General features: G+C 39.2%; 1 protein-coding gene across 1 annotated transcript in view; it reads right to left on the reverse strand.

The window, feature by feature from the left end:
- The window catches only part of ARHGAP10 (Rho GTPase activating protein 10), a 341,948-nt gene that overhangs the window by 156,970 nt on the left and 157,272 nt on the right, over nt 1–27,706 (reverse strand). Inside the window, exons 10-12 of the mRNA XM_011956701.1 lie at nt 27,309–27,403; nt 4,401–4,482; nt 1,594–1,639 (exon numbers count right to left, since the gene is read on the reverse strand). Coding sequence (XP_011812091.1) covers nt 1,594–1,639; nt 4,401–4,482; nt 27,309–27,403 — 223 coding nt within the window. The remainder of the gene's footprint in view (nt 1–1,593; nt 1,640–4,400; nt 4,483–27,308; nt 27,404–27,706) is intronic.

The following is a 27,706-nucleotide window of genomic DNA, read 5'->3' on the forward strand; positions in this document are numbered from 1 at the left end:
AAAAAAAAAAAAAAATTAAGAAAAATACCCTTAGCCACTGCGTTTAGAACCTAGAGAACAGTAACATTAATCCTTGGCTCTCAGAAGGGTTACAAGAACAATCCATGAATATAAACTTCATACATAACCCATAATGCTAAGCTTGAAAAGAATTTTAATGAATTGGGCAGTGGTCTTCTGCTCAAGAATCCAGTATTCACAAATCTTTATAAAATGGAGCATTTATTTCTGCTTAGCAAAACTATGTTTTCTTAAAAAGATATGTTTTAAAGTCTCTGTAATAAGAAGGGAAAAAAGAGAAAAGAAGGAAAGAGAAAGGGGACAGGAGGGAATGAAGGAAAGGAAAGAAAAGGGAGGAGGAAGAGGGAGGAAGGAAGAAAGGTGTCAGAAGAACAGAACAAAGGAGAGAGGGAGAAGAGAAGAAGGAAGAGGGGTAAGAAGGTGCCTCAGGGGATGTGCTGCTCGTGGCATCCTGTCAGTCGCCACTGCCAGGGTACAAGAGTTGTCTTTTATTCAAACACTGGCTCAAGTGATCACAATTATATTGGAATCCTATGTTACATAATCACAGTGTTTACAAACTGTGGACATTTGATAGATGTAGCCTAATTTCTCCAAATATGTCAAAAGTAAATTCATCAGGAACCCAGCAGATCTGATCACATTTTTATGTCAGTTTAAAAAAAAAAAATCAAGGGTACAGAGCGGGCATGTTTCATTTTCTTCAAGTACAGACAGTGAGTGGCATGTGTAGATCGTTGTCCTCGAATATTTGAATATATTTAGTTGTTGTTGCTATTGTCCAAGGTGCACTGATAAACTATTTGCATAGCCTGTAGTCCAACACCACAAAGATAAAGCATATCAAGGGTAGGAAAGAGGGCCTGGTTATAAACAGCTCCTATCCACAGGAGTTAACAACTCAGACAGGAAGTTCAAGGTTGCATACTAGAAACTCTTATATGATTGTTACATAACAATCAAAGTGAATAAACATAGAAGTGAAATGTAGAGAAATTTTTTTTTTGTTTCGTTTTAAAGAGAAACACTCATAGGCCAGGCAAGGTGACTCACGCCTGTAATCTCAGCACTTTGGAAGGCAGAGGTAGGAGGATCACTTGATGCCAGGAGTTTGAGACCAGCCTGGACAACATAGCAAGATCTCGCCTCAACAAAACAATTTAAAAATAAAAAAAATTGGCCGGGTATGGTGGTACATGCCTGTAGTCCCAGCTACTCAGGAGACTGAAGTGGGAGGATCGCTTGAGCCCAGGAGGTTGAAGCTGCAAGGATCAAAGATCATGCCACTGCACTGCAGCCTGGGTGACAAAGCAAGACTTTGTATCAAAAAAAGAAAAGAAAAGCCCACAGATGGGAAAGATCAACAAGGGCTACAGTAGTCCAAGAAATGTTGAGGAGGTCCCCGTTGAGTAAACCAGAATACATGCAATATAGGACTATCACATGTAATACCCCTCTATATAATAGAGGGTGCAGAGAAGTAAGCTCCCAGCAACAGCTTGACATCCATAATGTACACAAAGTAATAGACGGAAAAGGATGATACAATCATTTTTATAAATGAGCACTTACTTCCTTCTGGTCTTGGGATGACCGCTGTATTAAAACTATGGGACAGCTAATAAAAGAGAGAATAGAAAAACAGTATTTTTTAAATCAGCAAAAATTATTCAAGTAGGCACACTGAGGACCATACAAAAAAAAAAAAACACACATTTTCATAAGCTTGATACTGGTTAATGTGACAGAGTAAGAAATTGGTCTTCATCCCCACCTGACACAGAGCTTCTAAACTCTTGGAATTTCCTGAATAGTAAGAACGTCTTTTGTTATTCATAACAAGATCCTTTTGGTCACAGGTGAGTTTATAATGAGGTGACTTCTGATAGAGGCCCTGGATAGTCCATCTCAGGATGCAGCTGAATACCACAAAGACCCAGTGATATTTCTTTCAGCCCTACCCACCAGAGAGCTAATCTGGCAAATTATTAAACTGATGAAGGGTTCATGGGAACCCTCAATTTATAGCCAGTTAGTCAGAAGTATGGGAGGGTCCAGACTTGTGATGAGCATCTGAAGTCGAGCAGTCTTGTGGGAGTGAGCTCTAAATATGTGGGATCCAACACTAACTTCAGGCAGACAGTGCACTGTTTTCTCAGTTAATAACACACTATCATATGCTCAGATGCAAAGATAAATAACAAAAAGGAATGTATCTGAGACCACTTTTCCCTCCCTGAGGGATACTAAATAAGCAAAAATAAGATAAAGGGGGCAGGGTCCTTAAGGGACTTATTGAAAGTTTGTGTATACTTGAAATACTCAGCTGTACAGCTATAGAGTGATAAAGAAACTGCTGTATTCTAACCATTAAGATGGAGCTCATGTTTTCACCACTATTTCTAAAAATCAGTATTTACCTAAAGAGATAACTCCTGCCCATAATTTAGGTAACTACAACAGAAATAGCATGATGATAATTCCAGGCAACTTTTAAGAACTGTAAGGCTGGCAAATTATTTGCAAGGCTTACAACACCCAACAAAAATATGCAGTCCCTTCAGTGTCGCCATATAAATACATAGCTGAATACTGTTCTTCTGCAGACTTGCCTTTGTCTGTGTATCTCTGAGTTAATCACTTGGCTCCTGACTAAAAGAGAGGTTTTATACGTCTTCAAGGTTACGCTGACATTGGCAACAGTCTCATTTCTCAATGACTTAGTCTTTCTGCTATGCAAACTCACTTTCCAAAGTACCACTATTTTTTTTTCTGTATTTTAATGGATGCAAATCCAATATACTTCCTGCATTTCTGGAGAGATACATTCTAGTGAGCGTGCTGTCTTTACTAAAGAAGATTAGTATAACCTGTTTTGCAGTCTCAGTAACCATAAACACTGGAAATACTCTTGATTCACAGCTAAAAATTTCAACAATAAATTAAGAATAAACAGAAATAAGGCCGGGTGTGGTGGCTCACGCCTGTAATCCCAACACTTTGGGAGGCCAAGGTGGGTGGATCATTTGAGGTCAGGAGTTCAAGAACAGCCTGGCCAACATGGTGAAATCCCGTCTCTACTAAAAATCACAAAAATTAGCTGGGCATGGTGGTACACACCTGTAATCCCAGCTACTTGGGAGACTGAAGCAGGAGAATCGCTTGAACCTAGGAGGCAAAGGTTGCACTGAGCCAAGGTCATGCCACTGCACTCCAGACTGGGCAAGAGAGCGAGATTCCATCAATCAATCAATCAATCGAACTAAAACTACAGAGGCTAAATGCATCCCAAATATGGTAAGAAGGCACCCAAATCTGACCGAGATGCTTTTTTTTTATTTTTAGTGTAAGAGTGATACATTCCCCAATATAGAATCAATTTTTATACTATGTTAATTTGGGTTTTCATTTTCCAAGTACTTCAAGATTGCCACACGCACTGCTGATCAGCCTCCTTGCTCTCGTTTCCTATCCACCCACCCATGCGCTGTTACCACGAGATAACATTAGCTTTTGCCCATTTCATAAGCTCTATTCTGAATCTGTTTCTGCTGTAGATGATACCTCCTCTACTTTCAAACCATGCTCTTTCTGGTTTTTTTGTCCTCAACACTGCTGAACTAGCAAATGCTTTCCAGATAAGCCTGGTACCTGCAATGGCAGTTTATTTAGAGTCATACATAATACTTTAAGTCGAGTTTATTTAAATTGGTTCTGTGGTGTTTTCTATCATTATCCTCACTAAATCCCCAATACATCGTGTGCCAAATTCTCAACTCTCAAAAGCCACTAGTCCACCAAAATGAAAGTAGTGCTTCAATAGTGGCCAACAGACTGAATCCTGGTGCCTCTGGATCTCTACCACTACCTTCAATTTATTCCTCAAAGCACTCTGAATACAGAGGCCCATTCACTAAGGCTACATAATACTGTATTCTGTAAACCACTAGATGAAAGTTTAAATTGTTATATCAAAGCAAAATAATTACAGCAGTCACTTATAATATTGCCTGGTCTCACATTTCCTGTTCCGTCTCCACTGAGATCAAAATGCATTGCAGACATTTATTGTGTTCATCACCCAAAGTACTGTCAAGTAGGAAAGATGAAATTGAGAATTTAGATGACTTCCTCAAGCAAAGCAAATCAGAGTAGCAAGTCAAGAAAATATAGAAATAAAAACTAATGATAGCCAGTCTTATATGTACTGCTGCTTGCCCAAGCCAAGTTACTAGAATGTTGAATGCTTCCAAGATGATTTTTGGAATACCTGTTTCAGCAGGGAATTTTTCTCAAATACTACACAAAAATAACATTAAAACAAATGCAAGTCAACTCTAAAGGCTTTGAAATAAAACTCAACCATTGATTATTCTTACAGCTTCCTTTCCACCCAGAGCTTCCAACCATTGCTTCCTTTCCTCTTCGGAAAATGCCTGCATGGTCAAGGAAACGCCAGGCCTGAAAGACACCAGTAACAGATCAGGTTACCCCTTGGTCACTAAAAGGCAAGTTTTTCCTAAGATTTAACTATGGTAAGTTTTTGTTTTCATTTCTTTATTTTTTTTTTTTTTTTACTTTTAACTGTGGTAAAATACATGTAACCTAAAGTTTATCATCTTAACCATTTTTAGGTGTAGAGTTCAGTGGCATTAAATATGTTCCCAATGTTACATAACCATCACCACCATCCATTAATAGAACTTTTTTCATCTTGCAAAACTAAAACTCTGTACCCATTGAACAGTAACTTTCAATTGCTAAATAAAAGCCTAATATTCCATTGTGTGTATATATACCACATTTTTCTTATCCATTCACAACATCCGGAGACACTTGGGTTCCTTCCACCTTTTGCCAGTTGCAAACAGTGCTGCTATGAACATGGATGTACAAATATCTGTTTAGGCCCCTGCTTTCAATTCTTTTGGGTATATATCAAGAAATGGAATTATTGGGTCACAAGGGATATACATATGAATATACAAATGGCAGAGGAGCGTTAAGAAAAGATGCACACTATCAGATGTCATTAAGGAAAGGCTAATCAAAATGAAATACAACACACTCATCAGAATAGCCAAAATCCAAAACACTGACACCACCAAATGTTGAAGAAGATGTGGAGCAACAGGCACTCTTATTTACTGCTGGTGGCAATGCAAAATGGTACACTTTCAAAGTCTGGTTGTTTCTTACAAAAGTAAAAATACTCTTACCATAGGACACAGCAGTCACATTCCTTGGTAGTTACCTAAAGGAGTTGAAAACTATGTCTACACAAGAACCTGCACATGGATGTTTATTCACAACTACCAAATTTTGTTTGACTCACAACTGCCAAAACTTTGAAGGAGCCAAGATGTCCTCACTAGGTGAATGAATAAAACTGTAGTACATCCTGACGATGGAGTATCACTCAGTGCTAAAAAGAAATGAGCTACTGAGCCATGAAAAGACATGGAGGGAGCTTAAATGTATGCTAGTCAGTGAAAGAAGCCTATCTGAAAAGTCTACATACTTTGTGATTCAAGTAGATGACACTCTGGAAAAGGTCAAACTACAGAAACAGTGAAAAGAGCACTGGTTGCCAGGGACTGGAGGGAAAGGGATGAACAGGTGGAGCACAAGCTTTTTAGGGCAGTGAAATCTTCTGTATGATACTAGAATGGTGGATACATTCAGTATACATTTGGGCAAACCCACAGAATGTACAACCCAAGAGTGAGCCCTAATGTAAACTACGAATTTTGGGTGATTATGGTATGTCAAGGCAGATTCCTCAATTCTAACAAATGCAGCATTCTGGTGGGGGTGTTGATAATGGGGAAGGCTATGCATGCGTGAGAGTCGGGGGGAATAAGGAAAATCTCTATCCTCCTCGTTTGACTGTGAACTGAAAACTACTCTTTAAAAAGTTGTCTCTCAGGAAAGTTTTTTTTGAATGCAGAGTTGTCCTCTAAGCCGAGAGGGTGGCATAGGAGACCAAAAGCACACTCTGGAGGAGTTAAGATCAGCCTCCTCACTGGCGCCATGAGCCTGCTGGAGACTGGCACAACAGAAAGCTGCGGAGGCAGGCTGGAGTCCAGCCACACAAGGCCTCCCTGGCCATGTGGGACGCTTTGGCTCTGTGTCCCCACCCAAATCTCATGTAGCATTTGCAATTCCCAAAGGTGGAACAGGGGCCTGGTGGGAGGTGACAGGATCATAGGAATAGACTTCCCCCTTCTTGTTTTCATGATAGAGTTCTCACAAGATCTGGCTGATGGAAAGTATATAGCCCCTCCCACTCCCCACCACCCCACTTCCTCCTGATCTGGCCACGTAAGACAGGCTGACTTCCCCTTTGCCTTCTGCCATGATTGTAAGTTTCCTGAGGCCTCCCCACCCATGCCTCCTGTTTCTGTACACCCCGCAAAACTAAGTCAATTAAACCTCCCTTCCCCTTCCCTTCTTTATTTTTGAGATGGAGTTTCGCTCTGTCTCCCAGACTGGAGTACAGCGGCGCAATCTTGGCTTACTGTAACCTCCGCCTCCCAGGTTCAAGCAATTCTCCTACCTCAGTGTCTGAGTAACTGGGATTACAGGTGCCCAGCCACTATGCCCAGCTAGTTTTTCTATTTTTAGTAGAAATGCGTTTCTCCATGTTGGCCAGGCTGGTCTCAAACTCCTGACCAGGTCACTCGTGACAAGGTGATCGGCCTGCCTAGGCCTCCTAAAGTGCTGGGATTACAGGCTTGAGCCACCACACCCGGCCTAAACGTCTTTTCTTTATAAAATGCCCAATCTCAGGCAGTTCTTGCAGCAGTGTGAGAATGAACTAATACATCATGCTAAGGATTTAATTTATCCTAAGTGCCACTAAAGGTTTTTAGTAGGGGAATAGCCAGATCAGGTTAAAATTGTACATGAACAGTCTGGTTGCTGGGTGGAGAATGGACTGAAGATAGGCAAGACTTGACTGTAAAAAAATATTAAAAGACTAAAAGGATGATACAGGATAGCAAAAATGAAAAAAGAAACAATGAATGGGCTCGGGAAATATTCCAGAAGTGCTTCTACATGCCCTGGCAACAAAATAATAAGTATGAAAGCTGTTGCTCCAAGAATAACAAATAGAAGACAGGTCAACTACAATATACCATCAGTAACTAGTAAAGGAAATCAGTGACAACCACGAACCAATGTAGCAAGTAAGGACCTGATACACTCTCAAAGTCAGACCATGAGTCTCAGAAAATTCCTTGTCGTCTCTAGTTTCTTTTTGTTTTCCCCTAAAGTTTTCCACTGATGCTCATATGTGGAGGAAAAATAATATTAACTCAAGATAGATGGTTGTATATTCTTCACCAGTGACACATAGAAGAGCAAATAGAGATGCTGGGCAGAAAGAAGAATGACTGATTCTAGTAACCTAAAACACAGAAATAACTGTTGAATGATGAAGCGCTTAAAGCGTTATGACTAGAAGTATAAATACTGAAGTAAGAGAAAAACCAATTATCAGGCTTCAGATCAAACAGCCATATTATTTCTGAATAAAAATCCAAAGAAGCATAAAAAGTAAAGTATTATTATGTCTTGCCTCCAAGCACAATGACTCAAACTTGAGCCACACAGCCCTTTGCGGAAGACAGAAGAAAACAAATTTGTTGAAAGATGAGAGATTAAGTAGAAATGGATCATCCACAAGGAAAGAATTTCCTTTGTTTGTATTTTGGCAAATAATGTAACAATAACTCAAAACAGTTCCACTACTGAGAATTAACTCATCACACTATACATTCTTCAGAACACTTCACACTTGCAACGCATTACTTTTACATTAAAGGGATCAGCCACCAGTATTAAGTAAGGCTGGGTTCCCATCCTCTCACAAAGACTGCTTATATTCATTTTCTATTTACTGATTCCCTGCCTCTAAAGCATTAGTGTTGGAAAAATAAAACGTGTGCTAGAACATGTTTCAACCATTTCGAATTTCTCAAGTTTTTCTTTTCTAATAATCAATTGCTAGGACATCACTAAGAAAGAATGAGACTTTGAGAAACACTGGACACATTTCAAACTGCAGAATCAACAGCATCACAGTGTTAAACCAAAATATAAAAATTCTGTAGTTTTGGAAACAAAGGACATATTTTATTAATAAAATTTAATGGAGGTAAAGGAAATACGGTGAAATCTCAGAATAGTAAAGAACAGAAAACTTTACAAAGTATATTGGATTATTTGCATTTAAATGAAAAACAAACTTTGGGAAGCTGAGGCAGGAGGACTGCTTGAACCCAGGAGTTTGAGACCAGCCTGGGCAAAATAACAAGAACCTGTCTCAAGGCGGTTTTTTGTTGTTGTTTTTGTTGTTGTTGTTGTTGTTGTTGTTGTTTTTAATTTATTTATAGATAGAGAAGGGTGGAAAGGAAGGAAGGAGGCAAAAAATACCAATCATATATTCGTTTCATGGAGAAGCTAAGATAACATTAGTGACTCCATTAGAGCAAGAATGAGAACTGAGAAAGTTCTGACTGAGGGTTGTTGGAACCATATTGCTGCAATGGATTATACTGGTTCATCTGAGAACACTGCCATTTTCTTACTCACCTAATAATTCATTTCAACCAAACTACAATCTGAGTACCTACTGAGTTCCAGATACCATTTTAAGCTCTGGATAACTCATCACACACAGCAAGTCAGAACTGATTCCTGATGAATAAAAGGCAAATTTCGTGAAGTATAAATTTCGTAAAGGAAAAAATAAACCAGGTGAAAAGGGGCAAGTTGCCAGGATAATCTTTATCTAAAACCCTACTTATTATCTGTAGTACGTAAGTTTGGGAATTGGATTCTGAAGAAACAAACAAGTTCTTAAAATCATAAATTCTTTTAAAAAGAATTCCTAAGAATAAAAGAACTGAAGTTCATAAACCAGCATCTCAACCTGTTTTTTTCATTCATTCATTCAAAAAAAATACAAATACAATTACATGCTATTACCAATCAGGCACTACCCTGAGCCCAAGCATAAGAAACTGCCTAATATCTGTATTCTACATTTCACTCCGTATCTATTTAAGTCTCTTTCAACTGCATGTTCTATAGCTCTATCAAACCATGTAGAAGACAGGTTTTACCCTTGCGTTTTAAGTGACAGATTACTGAGCTTATAAATTTCGGAAAATACACAAAGAAAAAAGCAGAGAGAAACATTCACAAGTCTAAGGAGACATTATTGTAAATAGAGGAGCTATTAAGTGAATAAACAAAGAAGCAGGTACCAAAACTTATAATGGTAACAATCAGGAATATTCTATTGCTTTTCTAAGAGGAATGTTGAAAAAGGAAAAGAAAAAAACCAAACCAGCATGTAACAAGTTCTGCCCTACATTTTATTATGAGAAGGGGAAACTGCTGAAGCCAAAAAAAGTTTTTAAAGTTATAGAAATGTAATCAGTTTCTCATAGGGTTTCTAGGAAAAAAACAAAGTATAAATCTATGAATCGTGCATTTTTTTCAGAGATGACAAAAGCATGTTGCCTAGTTTTACTCAAGGTCAAGTCTTTATGTAACTTCTTTCTTCTGTCCACCAAAAAAAAAAAGTTTCAAACAGAGCACATGAGCAACGACAGTCAGAAGATTATATGTTCCAATGAAAGTGATTTCAAGCTATTAATCATTAGAGAACTGTTGCTCCCATCTGGCATGTAAAAAATTATGAGAGAACATCATTCCCACTCTACCAGTAAGAACAAGATGGAGAACCTATGAAATCATTGTTTTACAAAAACCCATTTAAGAGCAAAGATGTAAAAAAGACCTAATGAATGAAAATCCAAAGAGTGACAAACCATTCCCTGGACAGAATACAAAGACACAGAGACACAGGCATAGGCACAGACATACACACACACACACACACACACACACACAAACACACACACACACACCCCAGCTGCTTTCATCCATGGTGGAGCAGTAAGACAAATAGGAAATCATCACAGACAAAACAGTGGAATTTTAACAAAATTTTAAAGGTAGAACACAGGCTGGTGTGATGGTTTAGAATTCCTAGGAGTCCTAGACACAAAGTGAGTCTGAACCTGCCCTCCAACTCTTGTCTGTGGGATCTCAAGTGCTCATGAGGAAGTCTGAGAGCAGGACCGAGAGACCGTCCTGTGGTGGATCTGAGGGGCTACTCATATCCACCTACTCTGTGTCCTACTCAGAGACAGCATGGCCTGCCTGGAGTGTTTCTTGAATTGTAATCCCCATATGTCGAGGAAGGGATCTGTTGTAAGGTGATTGGATTACAGGAGTGGTTCCCCCGTGCTGCTCTCCTGATAGTGAGTGAGTTCTCACAAGATCTTGTGGTTTAAAAGTGTGTGGCAGTTCCCCAACCCACCCCACCCCACCCCACCCCTCTCTTTCTTTCTCTCTCAAGATAACCTAGGCAGAGGCTGAAACAGTTTGGAGGGCTCAGAAGAAGACAGGAAGACGTGGGAAAGTTTGAAACTTCCTAGAGACTTACTGAATGGTTTTGAAGATGGGTCGATAGAAAAGATCCAAACACACACAAATGGAAATCAGCTGGGAAAATTGAAACAGAGAATCTGAAATTTCCAGGGGCAGCATCAAATGCTCTAATGCTCTAACGTAAGTTAACTCGAATCCCAAAAAATAAACAGAAAATGGAGGAAACATTTGAAGAGATAATGACTAAGATTTTCTAAACCTGGTAGTAAGAAATATCAAACCTACACATCCAAGAATCTCAATGGAACCCTGGGCAAGGCAAAAAAACAAAAAATCATAAAAATTATTTAAAAAGAAATCCTGAAAGCAGCAAGAGAAAAAGACGACAGAGGAGAGAGGAGAGACTGGTAAGAAAAATGGATAACTTATCATCAGAAAATAAATGGAAGCCCGAAGACAATGAAACGACTTCTTTAAAATGTATAAGGGGAAATCTACGAAAATAATTCTATATCCATCAAAAATGAAGGCAATATAAAAGACATTTTCACACAGACAAAATAGGAAAGAAGTCTTCTCTAGCAGCCCTGCATTATAAGAAATGCTCAAACTAAAGGCAGCCTAAGGAACTTAGAAGAAATGGAACAAAATAAAAACCCAGTTTTGCAAAAAAGAATAGAGAAAACCAGAAAGGACAAATACAAGCAAGACTCCGTCTCAAAAAAAAAAAAAAAAAATATGGCCAAACAGTTGCACCCATATGTATGCATATACCCATATGTAAACAAACAATAAATTTCTTTAAAAGACCACTGATTATTGATTTCATAAAGTAAAAGTAGTCATGTATAATTACTTCATAAATATGTAGTTCAAATACTATGTAGTTCCCACATTCATAGTGTATGTAGAATTAGAATATATAATAACAAGAGCACAGAGAGCAAAAGGATGATTGGAAGTCGTCCACTGTTCTAGGGTCTTTATTTTTGAGAAGGCAGATACTATGATTATTTTTAAATGCATGTTATACTCTGAGACACTATCTAAAAAATACACTAAAAGGCCTAACTAAAAATCAATAGAAAAAGCAACAGCAAAAAACGAAGGAAAGCAAACATGGAAACTATAAATCAAAATCAAGATGGCAGATTTAAGCCCATACATATCAAAAATTATATATGGATCAGCTGGACATAGTGGCTCATGCCTGTAATCCCAACACTTTAGGAAGCCAAGGAAGGAAGATGGCTTGAAGTCAGGAGTTCAAGACCAGTCTGGGCAGCACAGCAAAACCCCCATCTCTAAAAAAATAATAATAATAATAAAATAATTCTTACATATAAACTAAAATTCTGATTAAAAAGCAATGGCTAACATAATTTTTAAAAACAGAACTCAATTATATGCTGTTTATAAAAAAAAGTTTAAACAAAGAATCAGATAAAAGGAAAAGGATGAAAAAAGATGTGTTGTACAAACAGTATAAGAAAGCAAGTGTAGCTATATTACTATCAGAAGGTAGACTTCAAGGTAATTATTAGCACAGAGAGATATTTCATAAAAGGGTCATTAAGACAATATACACACATGCAAAAAAATTATTTCAATATGCAATACATATTGATAGAATATAAACTGTGTTTTCTCTGACCAAGAGTACTTAAGTAGAAAAAAAGCAATAATATGACATTTGGAATATCTCCAGCCATTTGGAATTTTTAAAAAACACTTCTAAATATCACATGTTTTCAATCTACAGCCTAATCACATGAGGAAATAAATTATTTTTAACTGAATTGTAATAAAAGCAAATCAAAATTTGTGGAATGCAAGCTGAAACAGTCCTTAGAAAAGTATGGATTCAAATGCCCACCTCAAAAAAAGGTGTAAAATTAATGATATGTGCTAACTTAGGGAATGAAAAGAAAAACAAATTAAATGCAAAGTAAAAAAAAAAGAAATTCAGAAATGAATAAAGTAAAAAGTGGATAATACAGATTCTCGGAAAATATTAACAAAACTGATAAACCTCTATCAAGAAAATAGGAAACAAAAATCCCTACCAAGCATAAGGGTTACCATTATAAATCCTATAGGTATGAAAGCAACAAGCTGATATGACATTTATGCCAATAAAGTCAACAACTTAGAGAAAATAAATTCCTTGAAAACCACAATTTATCAAAACCCAAGAAAAATAGGAAATCTGAGTATCATTATATCCTCTAGATAAAATGAATTAAAAATTTTTAAACTTCTCACAAAGAAAACTCTAGGCAAAGATGGCTTCACAGGTGAATTACCTCAAACACTTAATACCAATATGACTTAGTACCAATAATACCAATTTGGTACCAAAATCACACAAGGACACTAAAAATGAAGATCATAACACATATATCTCTCATGAACATAAATGTAAAAATCCTTAACCGAATACTAGCAAAATGGATGAAGCAGTGTACAAAAAGCTAGTACACCATGACCAAGGAGAGTTTAATCTCAGGAATGTGAGGTTAACTTACAAAATTCAGTGTAATACATATCCAAAGATTAAAGAAACATATTTAATGATTTCAATAGACACTGAGAAACATTTTGTCAAAACTCCAACCAATTCATGCTTAAAACTGGGAATAAAAACTTCCTGAAAATGAAAAGGACATCTAGAAGCAATTTTCAGCTAATGTCACACTTTAAAGTAAAATAATGAACACTTTTCCTAATAAGATCAGGAACAAGGTAAGATGGCCAACAACACCACTTCTGTCAAACATTTTACATGCAATCTCAGGCAGTGTAGACAGACAAGTAAACAAACTAAAAAGCACACAGATCGGAAAGGAAGAAATCAAGCTGTCTTTTTTTTTGAGACAGGGTCTCGCTCTGTTGCCCAGCCTGGAGTACAGTGACACGATTATGGATCACTGCAGATTTGAACCTCCTGGGCTCAAGCTGTCTTCCCATCTCAGCCTCCTGAGTAGCTGGGACTACATGCACACACCACCACACCTGGCTAATTTTTTTTTTTCTTTTTTTAAAGAGACAGGGTCTCATTATCTCATTATATTGCCCAGGTTGGTCTCTAACCCTGAGCTCAAGTGATCTTCCTGCCTCAGCTTCCTAAAAAGTGCTGGGATTATAGGTGTCAACCACCATGCCTGGCCCTAATGCTGTTTTTATCACATATAAAAAAAAAAAAAAAGCACTGTGTATATTTAAAAATCCTAAAGAAACTGCCAGAACTAATAAGTGCACTTAGCAATATTGTAAGATACAAAAACCAAGTATGTTTCTACATGCTAATAGCGAACAGTTGCAAATTAAAGGTGAAACAAATATCATTTTAAATTATCATGCAGAAACATAAAATATTTAGGAAAATTTAACACCAAAAAAAAAATGCCCATGACTTCTATGCTGAAAACTGTAAAACATTACTGGGATAAATGGAAAATCTAAATAAACAGAAAATCAAGTTCATGAACTGTAAGGTTCTGTATTCACAATATTGACCTATGGGTTTGCGCGTTTTCTTGTAAAAATAAATTAATTCTAAAATTTATATGGAAACACCAAGGACCTACAATAGCCAAAATTGTTTTAAAAAGAACAGAGGACTTGTACCACCTGACTAACGATACAATAATCAAGGTAAGTGTGTTACTGGCAAAAGAACAAAGAGATGCAACAGAATAATCTAGAAATAGACCTACAGATGCACAGTCAAGTGATTTTTTAGAAAGATGCCAAAACAATTAAATGAGAGGAAAGCCTTTATCAAGAAAAGGTGATGGAAATATCGGCTATTTACCTGGGGAAAAAATAAATAAACCTCAACCCTCATGTCTCACACCATACATCCTCCAAAAATCTTCATGAGTCATGGACTAATTATAAAGCTTTTATAAGAAAACATGGGGAAATTTATTCAAAACCTTAGAGTAAAAAAAAAATATTTCTTGATGCAAAAAGCCCTAATAAAATTTTTTAAACTGATAAATTCAACTTCAAGTTAAAATGTTCTCATCAAAAGACACTGAAGAAAAAAAACAGGCAAGCCACAGATCACAGAAAATATTCACATTATATGTGGTAAATGATTTGTTTCTAAAGAATTCCTACAATTCAGTAACAAAAAGACCAATACCACAATTTTTAAAGGGGCAGAAGATTTTAATAGACACTTCATGACAGAATTAACATAAATGGCAATAAGCACAGGAAGAAGTGCTCAACATCACTAGTCAAAATTGGCTAAAATGAAAAAGATTAACATAACCAAAGGTTAGTAAGGAAGTGGAGCAAATGGAACTCTCATACATTGCTGGTGGGAGGGTAAAATTACATTGTAACCTTAATTGCCTGAAAAGTCAAACATACATATACCATATCTGAGCAATCCCACACCAAAGTATTTATGCAAGATTAATAAAAATGTATCTCCACACAAACTCTTGTACAAAACATTTTATCCTGGCTTTACTCAGAAAAGTTAAAAATTTTTCTATGGCCCATGCTCCAATATCCTTCAGCATACAGTTTAAAAATAAATCCATACTAATGTCAATTCAGATTTCCATTTAAATATCAGAGCCAATATAAAATGTGTCTTTCTTTTTTTTTTTTTTTTTTTTTGAGACGGAGTCTCGCTTTGCCGCCCAGGCTGGAGTGCAGTGGCCTGGTCTCAGCTCACTGCAAGCTCCGCCTCCTGGGTTTAGGCCATTCTCCTGCCTCAGCCTCCCGAGTAGCTGGGCCTACAAGCGCCCGCCACGTCGCCCGGCTAGTTTTTTGTATTTTTTAGTAGAGACGGGGTTTCACCGTGTTAGCCAGGATGGTCTCGATCTCCTGACCTCGTGATCCACCCGTCTCGGCCTCCCAAAGTGCTGGGATTACAGGCTTGAGCCACCGCGCCCGGCAAAATGTGTCTTTCAATACATCACCATCAACAATATCATCCTCAGGGAAAATTCTTACATTCTATGAAAAACACAGATACCTATATACTAGAAATGCTGTTTCTAATTCTACCCACTCCATGTTCTGCAAGTTCCAATAAAATTCTTTTAAAATAACTTTCTTTGCTCTTCTTTCTACACTGGTATCTTGGTAGTCTTGAATAACTGATCATCATTGAACAAATCACACAGAAGAGTCAAGACACAGAGCCCTTTCCATTTGGCTTTACTTCATTGCTTATCCTATAACCAAATTAAGCTATGGTTACTTTTTATTGAAATACATATATTTAAATATACATATTTCTATATTGAAATATATATTTCTATATTTATTGAAACACATATTTCTATATATAGAAATACATATTTGTATATATTGAAATGTATCTATTTCTATATATACTGAAATATATATATATTTCAATAAAAGGTATAATTCCACTTACATAAAAAAATTTACATTTAAAAAGTTTACTTCCTGCCAGGCGCAGTGGCTCATGACTGTAATCCCAGCACTTTGGGAGGCTGAGGCAGGTGGATCACCTGAGGGCAGGAGTTCGAGACCAGCCTGACCAACATGATGAAACTCCGCCTCTATTTAAAAATACAAAAATTAGCTGGGCTCGGTGGCTCACACCTGTAATCCAGCTACTCAGGAGGCTGAGGCAAGAGAATCGCTAGAACCTGGGATGGCAGAGGTTGCAGTGAGCCAAGATCATGCCATTGCACTCCAGACTGGGGGACAGGGCAAGACTCCATCTCAAAAAAAAAAAACAACAACAACAGTTTACTTCCATTCAATTCCACAAGTATTTGCAGGAGTCTCTGTCTTATCACATGCATTAAATCTAGGACTTCTCAACAGTGGCACTCCTGACATTTTGGACCAAATGATATTTTGTTGCAGAAGCCTGCCCTATGCCCTGGAGGGTGTTCAGCAACACAGCTGTCCTCTACCCTCTAGGTATCTCTAGCAACTCTCTGCCCTCCTCTAACCCCCAGCCCCAAAACATACAGTTAAAATACATTATATCAATGTCTCCAGATATTGCTCAATGTCCCCTGGGAGCAACATCACCCACAGTTGAGAACCTCTGACTTAAAGGATTATCTCAACATGTGTTCTCCATACTTCCTGTGATTCCTTTTTGCCTTGGGCCCCCCTTCCTCTGAGTCGCCAAACTGGTTACCTAATCTTCAAGAGTCAATTTAAGAAATCACTTTCTTTAGTAAGCTCTCCTAGCCAACCCCACACTCCCCCATGCTGCTCATCTCCCACAGCACCTTAGACCTTTAAACTGTTATTTGCTTCTAAATCTTCCTGGTCTCTGAGTTCCCTTAATTTCAAGTCTTTTAGTTTCTAGTTTATTGTTGTATCCTCAGTGGCAAAAACAGTCAACAACTGTCTAGGTGCCTGGATGTGAGGCTCTATAAAACGCTTACAAATACTAGTACAGTTAATGTGTTACATAAACATTCTCATATTCAGTCAAATTGCATGGACTTCTGAAGGCAACATGCTCTTAACTCACTCTTCTAAAGTGAGAAACCGTGCAAACAGATGCTGAATAAAGTTGCTGGTATAAAATCACTCTAAAACGCCTAATGCTTCAGATACACAAGTGATTTCCTCCTCTCTTCTTCAACATAAAAATACAAATGAGTGAATTCTACAAGTCAGAAGCATCTTGCCACCCTTTCAAGAGTGATATGGGAACCAGGCAAAATGAAACCAAATGTAATATTTGAAATGTCAGATTAACGAGAGCAAAACGGGAAGCATTTTCTGTAAGCAGTGCCTGAATGCGATGTGTGGGAGAACTTTCACAGAACGGATAATTATTTATCAAGTAAATGTGTGGGGGGGTCACAGCACAAAGTGGCATGTGGCAAGCATGCCAACGAAGCTAACAGCATGTTATATAACACAATTGTTGGGGCGGGGGAAGGGTGATATTTCACCCTTCAGGGAAGGAAGCTACACCTCCTGACAGACTACAGCTTGCCATGGAGAAAACATCCATACAAAATACAATGTCTCCAACCTAAAAAAATGAGTGACTTAATCATTTCACAGCCCATGGTCTCTGAAATGTGGCTGACGTCATGTAGTGATAGTTTCCAGTGATTTAAGACCCTTCTTTTAGCTATGGTATTTATCTGCAGCTGTGTTCCATTGTTTAAAATAGCTTTATTGAGATGTAAGTCACACCATAAAACTTACCCACTGACAATGTACAGTTCAACAGCTTGTAACATATCCACAGAATTGCATAACCATCACCAAAATCAATTTTAGAACATTTTTATCACCCTAGGAAGTAAAAAGAAAACCTGTACCCATCAGCCATCTCTTCCCATTTCTTTCCAAACCTCTAGACCTAGATAATCACCCATTTACTCTCTATCTATATAGATGTATCTGTCCTGCACATTTCATGTAAATGGAATCGTATGTACATGGCCGTTTATGACTGGCTTCTTTCACTCAGCATTATGTTCTCGAGTGTCGTTCATACAGTAGCGTGTAGTAATTTTTCATCGTATGGCTATACCACATTCAGCCACTAACCTCTTAATAGATATTTGGGTTGTTTCTACTTTTTGGCTATTACGAATAATGCTTCTATGAACATTCATGCACAAGTTTTTGTGTAAACATATGCTTTCATTTATCTTGAATGTATAGCTAGGAGCAGAATTTCTGGGTCAGATAGCAATGTTATGTTTCATTTTCTGAAGAACTGCCAAACTGTTTTCCAAAGCAGCATTCCATTTAAATTCTCACTCTCAGTGTATGAGGATTTCAGTTTCTCTACATTCTTGGCAGTACTTGTTATTACCTGGCTTTTTATTTATAGCCATTCCAGTAGGTAAAAAGTGATATCTCATTGTGGTTTTGACTTGCATTTCCCTAACAGCTAACAATATTAAGCGTTTTTTCATGTGTTTATTGGCCACTTGTGATTTTTTTTTTTTTTTTTCGTTCTGTTGCCCAGGCTGGAGTCCAATGGCGTGATCTCAGCTCACTGCAACCTCCGCCTCCCGGGTTCAAGTGATTCTCCTGCCTCAGCCTCCTGAGTAGCTGGGATTACAGGCACCCATCACCGCACCCAGCTAATTTTTGTATTTTTAGTAGAGACGGGGTTTCACCATGTTGGCCAGGCTAGTTTCCAACTACTGACCTCAGGCGTTCCGCCCACCTCGGCCTCCCAAAGTGCTGGGATTACAGGTATGGGCCACTGCACCCAGGCAACCACTTGCATATTTTCTCTGAAAAAATGTCTAATTCAGGTCTTTTGACCATTTCATTGTTACTTGTCTATATATTACTGAGTTATAATGGTTCTATATTCTAGGAACAAGTCCCTCATCAGACATGATTTTCAAATCTGTGGCCTTAAATACTGTCTCTTAGCTAAGAAAAATTCAAAGTAACCTTTTGGTAAATTGAGGGAGAAAAAAATGAAGCACACATCCATCTAACCATTGATAAAGTAGTAATGGCTAGCTGGGCTCCACCCCACCCTCCATTAGCCATTCTCCCACTGGTTCTCCGTAATAGTAAAGTACTAGAACAACACATGGACCTCTGAAAACAAAAGACAGCAATTTCCCAACCTTAGGATTTAGAAGCCTCCCTTGCAACTAGGTGTAACCACATAACTCCATTCCAGCCAATGGTCTGTGAGCAAAAGTAGTCTATGCAACCACTGGAAAATGTCTCTACAACCAGAGACAGTGCTGTGTGATACATGGAACAGTGCCACATTCTGTCTCATGCCTCGAGTGGCGATAAAACTAAACCATGCTCGAGAGAGATCAGGATTATATCAGCCGTGATCTGGCAACTTCTGGGCTTCCCAAACAAGAGAAAAAAATAAACTTTAACCCCGTGTAAGCCATTTTATTTTGCCTTTTTCTGTTATATGCAACCAAATCTGATCTGAAATAATGCCACAAATAAGTAAAAGCTCTTGATTTATGTCTACACAGATCAAAAGCAAGCCCCGGCTCCACTGTGCTATCACCTACTTCAAAATGCTACCAGGCTGCTCTTTCAACACAGGAAATAAAAAAATAGCAAAAACAGGTCCTTGTAAAGACAACAAAATACGTTTATATTAGACATATACAATCAACTGCAAAATTGCTACAAGAAGGTACCCATTAAGAGGGCCAGGTGTGGTGGATCATGCCTGTAATCCCAGCACTTTGGGAGGCAGAGGTGGGCAGATCACCTGAGGTCAGGAGTTCAAGGCCAGCCTGGCCAATATAGTGAAACCCCATCTCTAGCAAAAATACAAAAATTAGCTGGGCGTGGCGGTGCGTGCCCGTAATCTCAGCTACCTGGGAGGCTGAGGCAAAAGAATCACTCAAACCTGGGAGGCAGAGGTTGCAGTGAACCGAGATCATGCCATTGCACTGCACACTGGGTGACAAGAGCAAAACTCCATCTCAAGAAAAAAGAAGGTACCCAATACGAACCTTGTACAAACTGCAGCAGAAATCCATTTATAATACCCACACACTCCACAACAAGTTAGGTTTATTTTTCTTGAAGCAGAATGAAGACACTAGAGCTCACAGTATAGCAGTGTGGTGCAGAAGAAGAAGACAGTTGACTGACAGTTGCTTGATTGAATCTAATCACAGTTCAGTCACTTGGGAACAACAATTCAATTTCATTTAATCCCGTACAAATCTGATAAATGTCCACCATGTATAAAGCATTACATGTGGTATTGTGATACCAAGTAACACTAAGTAAAACAGTGTTCCTACTCTCATGGAATTCATAATCTAATAGACAAGGAACAAATTACTTATAATTCCCTGATTCCTGATTCTACCTAGGAATCAGGAAAGTAGACAAGAGCCTATCTCATTCACATTTTTCACTAAATAATGCTTTCGAAGCCCCAAAATTACAGATCTCAAAGCATATTCACCTCCTGCCAGCAGATTTTGCTCCACACGAGACTAAGACACAGACTGTGGGAGATGGCAGGAAATTAAGGGACCCCAAACAGTATCTACTAGTAACAGCAAACCAGAATAGATGTTTCTCTGTTTAGAAATGAGGAAATAAACCATTAAAAGGCAGGGGGGGTCTGTCATTGTTTTTAAAAAGCAGCTTGATCTTTTAGACTAAAGAATATGAACACACCAAGAAAATTATTTTCCAAGTTAACCAAGGAGCTTTAGAAAAAGTTCAGACTTAAAATAAGCATGTATAACTTTTAAGGAAAAATAAAGATTTATATATTAGTATCTATATGGTAGGAATGAATTCATATACCTATGTAACATGTTAGAGGAATGTAACTACCCCCCTCCCACTCCCAAGACTTACGGGAAAACTTTCAAAGAACAATCACCATTCCCCACATCTACACTGTTTGAAATGCCTTTTAGACACCCCGGAAGCAATACTGAGTAGGCAGCTGGATATAAGAAGCTGGAGGTCAGGGACAAGATCCAGGTAGAAATAATAAATTTGCAAGTTACCAACATACGGATGGCACATAAAGTCGTAAGGCTGGACAAGGTCATAAAAAAGTGTGAGTGAAGAGCAAAAACAATGAAGGGTTGAACCCCAGAGAACTCCAACATCCAGGGATCTGGAAAATTAAGAACTGGCAAAGGAGTATAAAAAGTGAAGAAGCCAGAGATGCGAGAGGGAGGTGTGCTGTCCTTGAAGCAAGCGTATGATGGAGGAGAGAGTGATGGGCCATGTCAGGGATGCTGTGGGGGAAAGACCATGAGTACTGGGAATCGACCACCAGGCACAGCAACAGGGAGACCACTGATGACCTCAACAAAAACAACTGCAGTGGAGAGAAAGGGCAAAGGCCTGAGTATACAGTTCAAAAGAGAAGATGAAAGAAATACGAAAAAAAAATTTTTTTTTTTTTTTTTGAGATGGAGTCTCACTCTGTTACCCAGCCTTGAGTGCGGTGGTGCCAACTCGGCTCACTGCAACCTCCACCTCCCAGGTTCACGCAATTCTCATGTCTCAGCCTCCTGAGTAGCTGGGACTACAAGCACCCGCCACCAAACCCAGCTAATTTTTGTACTTAAGTAGAGATGGGGTTTAACCATATTGGTCAGGCTTGTCTCTTGCACTCCTGACCTCAGGTGATCCGCCCACCTCAGCCTCCCAAAGTGCTGGGATTACAGGCGTGAGCCACCATACCTGGCCAGGAAAGAAATTTGAGGCCATAAACAGAACAGCTTTTTGAAGAATTGCTGCTGTTTATAAGAGTTAAAAAATGGGCAGTAAATGAAAGGGAAGGGTGGTTTCATTGGTGATGGTGGCTGTAGCAGCTTTTGTATTTTAAGATGAATGAAATAAGAGCATTTCACATGCTGCTGGGAGGCAAAACTAATGTTAACAAGAAAGAAAAAGTAGAGTTGCTTGAGTAATATCCTGGAGCAGCGGACAGAGGATGGGAAGAGGAAATGGAAACACCTGAACAGAGGAGTTGGCCTCCATCAGGAACACAGGCAGCTCCCACAGGCAGGGAGGAAAGGCAGGGTGTCTGGGCACTGAGGGTGGAGGTGGGTGTCTACAGCAGGAAAGAGCTCTTGTTACAGCCTCTATTTTCACAACAAAATAGGACACAAAGTCATCAGGAAAGGGAGGCAGTGTCAAAGCTTAAGAGAGAGAGGAAAATAAAAAATATTCAACTGCGACTATATAGGAACTAAGGAAACACAGCATGGGCCAGGCAGGGTGACTCACGCCTGTAATCTCAGCACTTTGGGAGGCCAAGGCAGGCAGATCACTTGAGTTCAGGAGTTCAAGGTGAAACTCCGTCTACTAAAAATACAAAAATTACTCAGGTATGGTGGTACACACCTGTAGTCCCAGCTACTCAGGAGGCTGAGGCACGAGAATCGCTGGAACCCGGGAGGCGGAGGTTAAGGTGAGCGGAGATGGTGCCACTGCACTCCAGCCTGGGTGACAGAGACTCCAACTCAAAGAAAAAAAAAAGAAAAAGAAAACACAGTAGGATCAGTGGCTACCATGAATAGCTTATTGGAGGACAGTGGTCATGTATCTGAAGTGATCCCATGAATACAGTAGAACTTGCTTCTCTACTCTAGAAAGAGAGAAGGCAGAACTGAATTGTAATTTGGCATTGTGCAAACAAGCAAAATAAAGAAGGAAAGAAGCAGCGGAGTGAAGGGTATTAAAAAGGGACTGTGATGAGTGACTAAGAAATTTCAACCAGTTAAGGAAGAAAGTGAATGCACGAATAGACTCACTGTAGGGCTTAACTGGGGAATCTAAGGGTACTTATTAGGAAAGAAGGTGGTATCAGAAAGAGAACGTCTTGCAATGCGGATTGCTGAGGACTACAGTTCCTTGCAATGACAAGGTCTAAGGAATGAACACCGGAAAAAATGGCTGAGGTACAGTAAAGAATAAGGTCACTGAAGGAGAGAAACTTAACAAATCAAGATGCCAAGCGCTGAAAGGATCATCTAAAGTCATATTGAAATTACCAAGAATTGTAGAAAGAGCAACATTGGCAATGCACAGGTTGAGTATCCTTTATCCAAAACGCTTGTGACCAGAAGGGTTTTGGATTTCAGATTTTTTTGGATTTTAGAATATTTGCACTTACAAAATGAGATACCTTGGGAATGGAAACCAAATCTCAACAAGAAATTCCTGTATGTTTCATATACACCTTATACATGTAGCCTGTAATTAACTTTGTACAACATTTTTAATAATTTTGTGCATAAAACAAAGTTCTGACTACAACTCACCATATGAGGTCAGGTACGAATTCTCCACTTGTGGCATTATGCCAGTGCTAAAAAAGTTTTGCATTTGGAAGCATTACAGATCTCAGATTTCAGGATTAAGGAGCTAAAGATTCTAGAAGCAGTTCAAAACACAGAAAAAGGTAAGAAAACTATGTATTACAGAGAGATATACTTTCAGTGTGAACCATGAGAATGGATGGATACAGAAAAACAACTATAGGAAATGGCAACATTTAAAGGAGCAACAGCTGAACTGGAGAGGACCAAGAGATCTGAGGAGAACCAGAATAGTTAACTGTCAGGGAAGTAAAAGGATGGAGAGTTTCAGGAGGTCAAACATGAATAACCAATCAAATGCTGCCACAGCCACCAAGCTCTGTACCCAATTTCCTCCCAGGTTTCTCTTCATAATGACCCACAGCAATCTAACTCAACATGACTGATACGGGTTGGCTGTGACCCCACCCAAGTCTCATCTTGAACTATAGCTCCCATAATCCCCATGTGTTGTGGGAGGGACCTGGTGGGAGGTAACTGAATCATGGGAACAGGTTTTTCCCATGCTGTTCTCATGACAGTGAATAAGTCTTACGAGATCTAATGGTTTTTATAAAGGGCAGTTCCCTGCACACATTCTCTTGCCTGCTGCCATGTAAGATGTGCCTTTGCTCCTCTTTCGCCTTCCACCATGATTATGAGGCCTCCCCAACCATATGGAACAGTGAGTCCATGAAACCTCTTTTTCTTTATAAATGACCCAGTCTTGGGTATTTCTTCATAGCAGTATGAAAATTAATACAATGACCCAAATTAATTTCACTATCTTCCCCCATCCTTATGCCCCCACTTTGTTTCCCACCTTAGTAAATGGTACCATCTAGCTACTCAAGCCAGAAACCTTCCCCACTCCTTCACCCTCTAACTGCAACATCCGTTTATCCCCAAAGATCTACCCCACTTGGCTCCATCTCCACTGCCACCACACCAATCCTGGCCCTCTCACCCTGTCCTTAAATGACCTTCTCTTGTTCACTCTTGCCACCTCCAGATCTTTCTTACTCTGCCAGAATGAGCTTTGAGAAATACAAATATAATCGTCACTTACTGCCCTGCTTAAAACCATTTAATGGATTAAGTGCAAACACTTCAAGTTCAGGCCCTTGCCCCATCTCAAGCCTCTTCTCGCATTCCCTCTGGCTCTTGCACTAGTGACGCTAGGTGTCTCAAATACATCATGCCCTCCAATGTCTCCAGGCCTCCACATGCGACATTCACTCTACCTGGCACATGAATCTCAATCCCAGCTGACTCCAGATAACCCTTTAGTTATGAATTTAGATGTCAGATCCTCTGTGTGCCTTTCTTTAACCACCTAAACTAGATTAGGTCCCCCGCCAGGAGTTCCCAGAAAGGAGCTGTGGACCTCAATGGAAGTAAATTAGAGACTTCTGCAAGAAAAAAGAGGGAAGCTAAAAGGGGGAGAATCCAGGCCCCTATGCCTCTTTAATAAGGGAACCCACTTTTTTTTGCTTTACATATGCATTAACATGAAATTTTATTTGAAAAGAGCGTCTCCCTATAAAGCACTTGAAAACCACTAGAATAGATCACCAACCTAAAGTCCTCCCCTGTTCCAAGAGTCTCCCTACAGGTATTATCCTTCACATGTGTAAGCACCTCCATAGGAATCCCTCATCAATGTCTTTGAGGGGTGGAGAGTAGTTCCAATCATAGCAAGGATCATGGCTAACAAAAAAAAAAAATGGGGATGATCAAGGTCTCAGAGAAAACCAGATACTTTGGATGATTCAAGTGATTGAATTACATTATAGACGTACCTTGCTTTCAAAACTAATCAGAATCACCTCACTTAATATATTCTCTAGTAGACAGCACTGCTAACACATCTTTGTCAATTATTTAGAAAACATTCTGACCATATGGTAATCTGCAGAGGCTTATAGCACAGTGGTTAAGAGGTAGGTCTCAAGCTGGGCGCAGTGGCTCTTGCTTGTAATCCCAGCACTTTGGGAGGCCGAGGTGGGTGGATCACTTGAGGTCAGGAGTTCAAGACCAGCCTGGCCAACAGAGTGAAATCCTGTCTCTACTAAAAATACAAAAATTAGCCAGGTGTGGTAACGTGCGCCTATAATCCCAGCTACTCAGGAGGCTAAGGCAGAAGAATCACTTGAACCTGGGAGGCAGAGGTTGCAGTGAGCCGAGGTTGCACCACTGCATTACAGCCTGGGAAAAAAGAGTGAGACTCGTCTGAAAAAAAAAAAAAAAGAAACAAAGAAAAAGAAAGAAAAGAGAAAAAGGTACAATACGGGGCTCTAGGTGGAGAATGCAGGGGTTCAAATCTCAGCTCTTCAACTACCACTAGCTATGTGACCTTGGGGAAATTGCTCAAATGCTTTGTGCCTCAGTTTCTCATCATAAAATGGAAACAGTAACAACTACCTGAGAGAGCTATGGCAAGGAAACAGCTGAGATAAAACACGGAAGCATTTACAACAGTGGCACTCAGAAAGGAATCCAGTGCTACCCATGGGTGTGTGCACACAGATGTATGCTCGACTTGTGTTACACTGACTAATTCCCTATTTAAAGTTGGGAAGAATTCTTATTGGCTTGAAATTTAGGCCAGGTATGGTGGCTCAGACCTGTAGTCCTATGACTTTGGGAGGCCAAGGTGGGAGGATTGCTTGAGTCCAGGAGTTTTGAGACCAGCCTGGGAAACATAGCAAGATCCAACCTCTTTTACACTGACATTCTCTTCCATATTTTTCCTATCTTGGCAAAATGCTTATTTAACCACTCATCCTTTTCACAGTAGTGCCAAAATTATCATGGTGCTTAAGGGCCTGTTTTTATGTACAATAAATGGTCCTCAATTCATTTATTATAAAAGCACTGCTCCTCCCTCTTTGCACTACCCCCAGAGACACAACTGTATCATCTAACAGAGGAAGCAGCATTAATTACTTTTGTATTCCTGGGTTCTGACCTGAACTTTTGCTTTAACAAATCTCATAAGCTTTTGTTATACAAACATAGAACAGCCTTATCTAAAAACCACCACTGCCAAAACCAGGGCTAGCAAGGAATCACTGTACTGTCAGCCATTAAAAAGTAAATATTCTATGAGCACTAGGATTTTCCTTAATGCTACTGGAGGACATAGAAATTAATGCCAGACAAGTAGTAATAATGACAAACAAACCTTTCTCTTCTACTTCTTCCTCTCTGGCAAAGACTTTTTTACAACTAAATAACTATAAGTCATACAATAAGAAAAAAAATAATTCATCTTTGAATAAACAGAAGGAGTTTGCTTAAGACCCTCCATCACGTACAGGATGTAGACACTGAACACTCCCACAAGCACAAATGAATGTTGTTCTGTATTAATAGATAGCTACCCATCACCCCTTTTTAGCTTTGTCACCCAGTTCCTCTTGCCATTGTTCTCTTCATGCTACAAATTAGGCTTAGATCAACAACGAAAAGCTCCAAGGCAATTTTTTTTTTCCTTTTAGACGGAGTCTCACTCTGTCCGCCCGGGCTGGAGTACAGTGGCACCATCTTGGCTCACTGTAGCCCCCGCCCCCTGGGTTCAAGTGGTTCTCCTGCCTCAGCCTCCCACGTAGCTGGGACTATAGGTGTGCGCCGCCACGCCTGGCTAATTTTTGTATTTTTAGTAGAGACAGGATTTCACCATGTTGGCCAGGATGGTCTTGAACTCCTGACCTCAGGTGATCTGCCTACCTACGCCTCCCCAAGTGCTACGATTACAGGCGTACCCACTGCACCTGGCCTCCAAGGTTATTTTTTAAGTGACAACCCTGGTTAGAATGACTCCTAACTAAATCAAGATGAAACTATCACTCCATAGCTAAACCCAGTGACCAAGACTAAATGGCTTATAATGAACACACAGCCTGGAAATATAGCAAGGTAACATTTTCCCAGGCCATGGAAATCACAGTTGCAAGTAATCTCTATTTTTTTAATCATTTTTTTAAAACGACTCTTTCACCACGTCCAGTGATTCCAATAACTTACCGATCAGCAGCTTCTATGTCAAAACAAAACCTTCTGTCAATGGAGTCAGTATGCCTCTTGGTACATTCTTTCAAAAAGAACACCTCTCCGTCTCCCTGCAAATAATCATTTTGAACAGTCTCAAAACCTACAGGATAAGCATATAAACACTCAGCCATTCTATACTAGAGAGTAGGGGAGCAAGGTTCAAGATCTTAAGTCCCTTCTCTTTACCCTATCCTCTTTCAAAATGGCTTTTTAAATGCTATTTAGAATCTAAAATATTAACATTTTTGTCATTCTCCTGATTCTTTTGAGAAGGGAGTCTCGCTCTTTCACCCAGGCTGGAGTGCAGTGGCACAATCTTGGCTCACTGCAACCTCCACCTCCCAGGTTTAAGTGATTCTCCTGCCTCAGGC

This window comes from Colobus angolensis, unplaced genomic scaffold (assembly GCF_000951035.1).
Source record: "Colobus angolensis palliatus isolate OR3802 unplaced genomic scaffold, Cang.pa_1.0 Scaffold111, whole genome shotgun sequence".
Classification (NCBI taxonomy): domain Eukaryota; kingdom Metazoa; phylum Chordata; class Mammalia; order Primates; family Cercopithecidae; genus Colobus; species Colobus angolensis.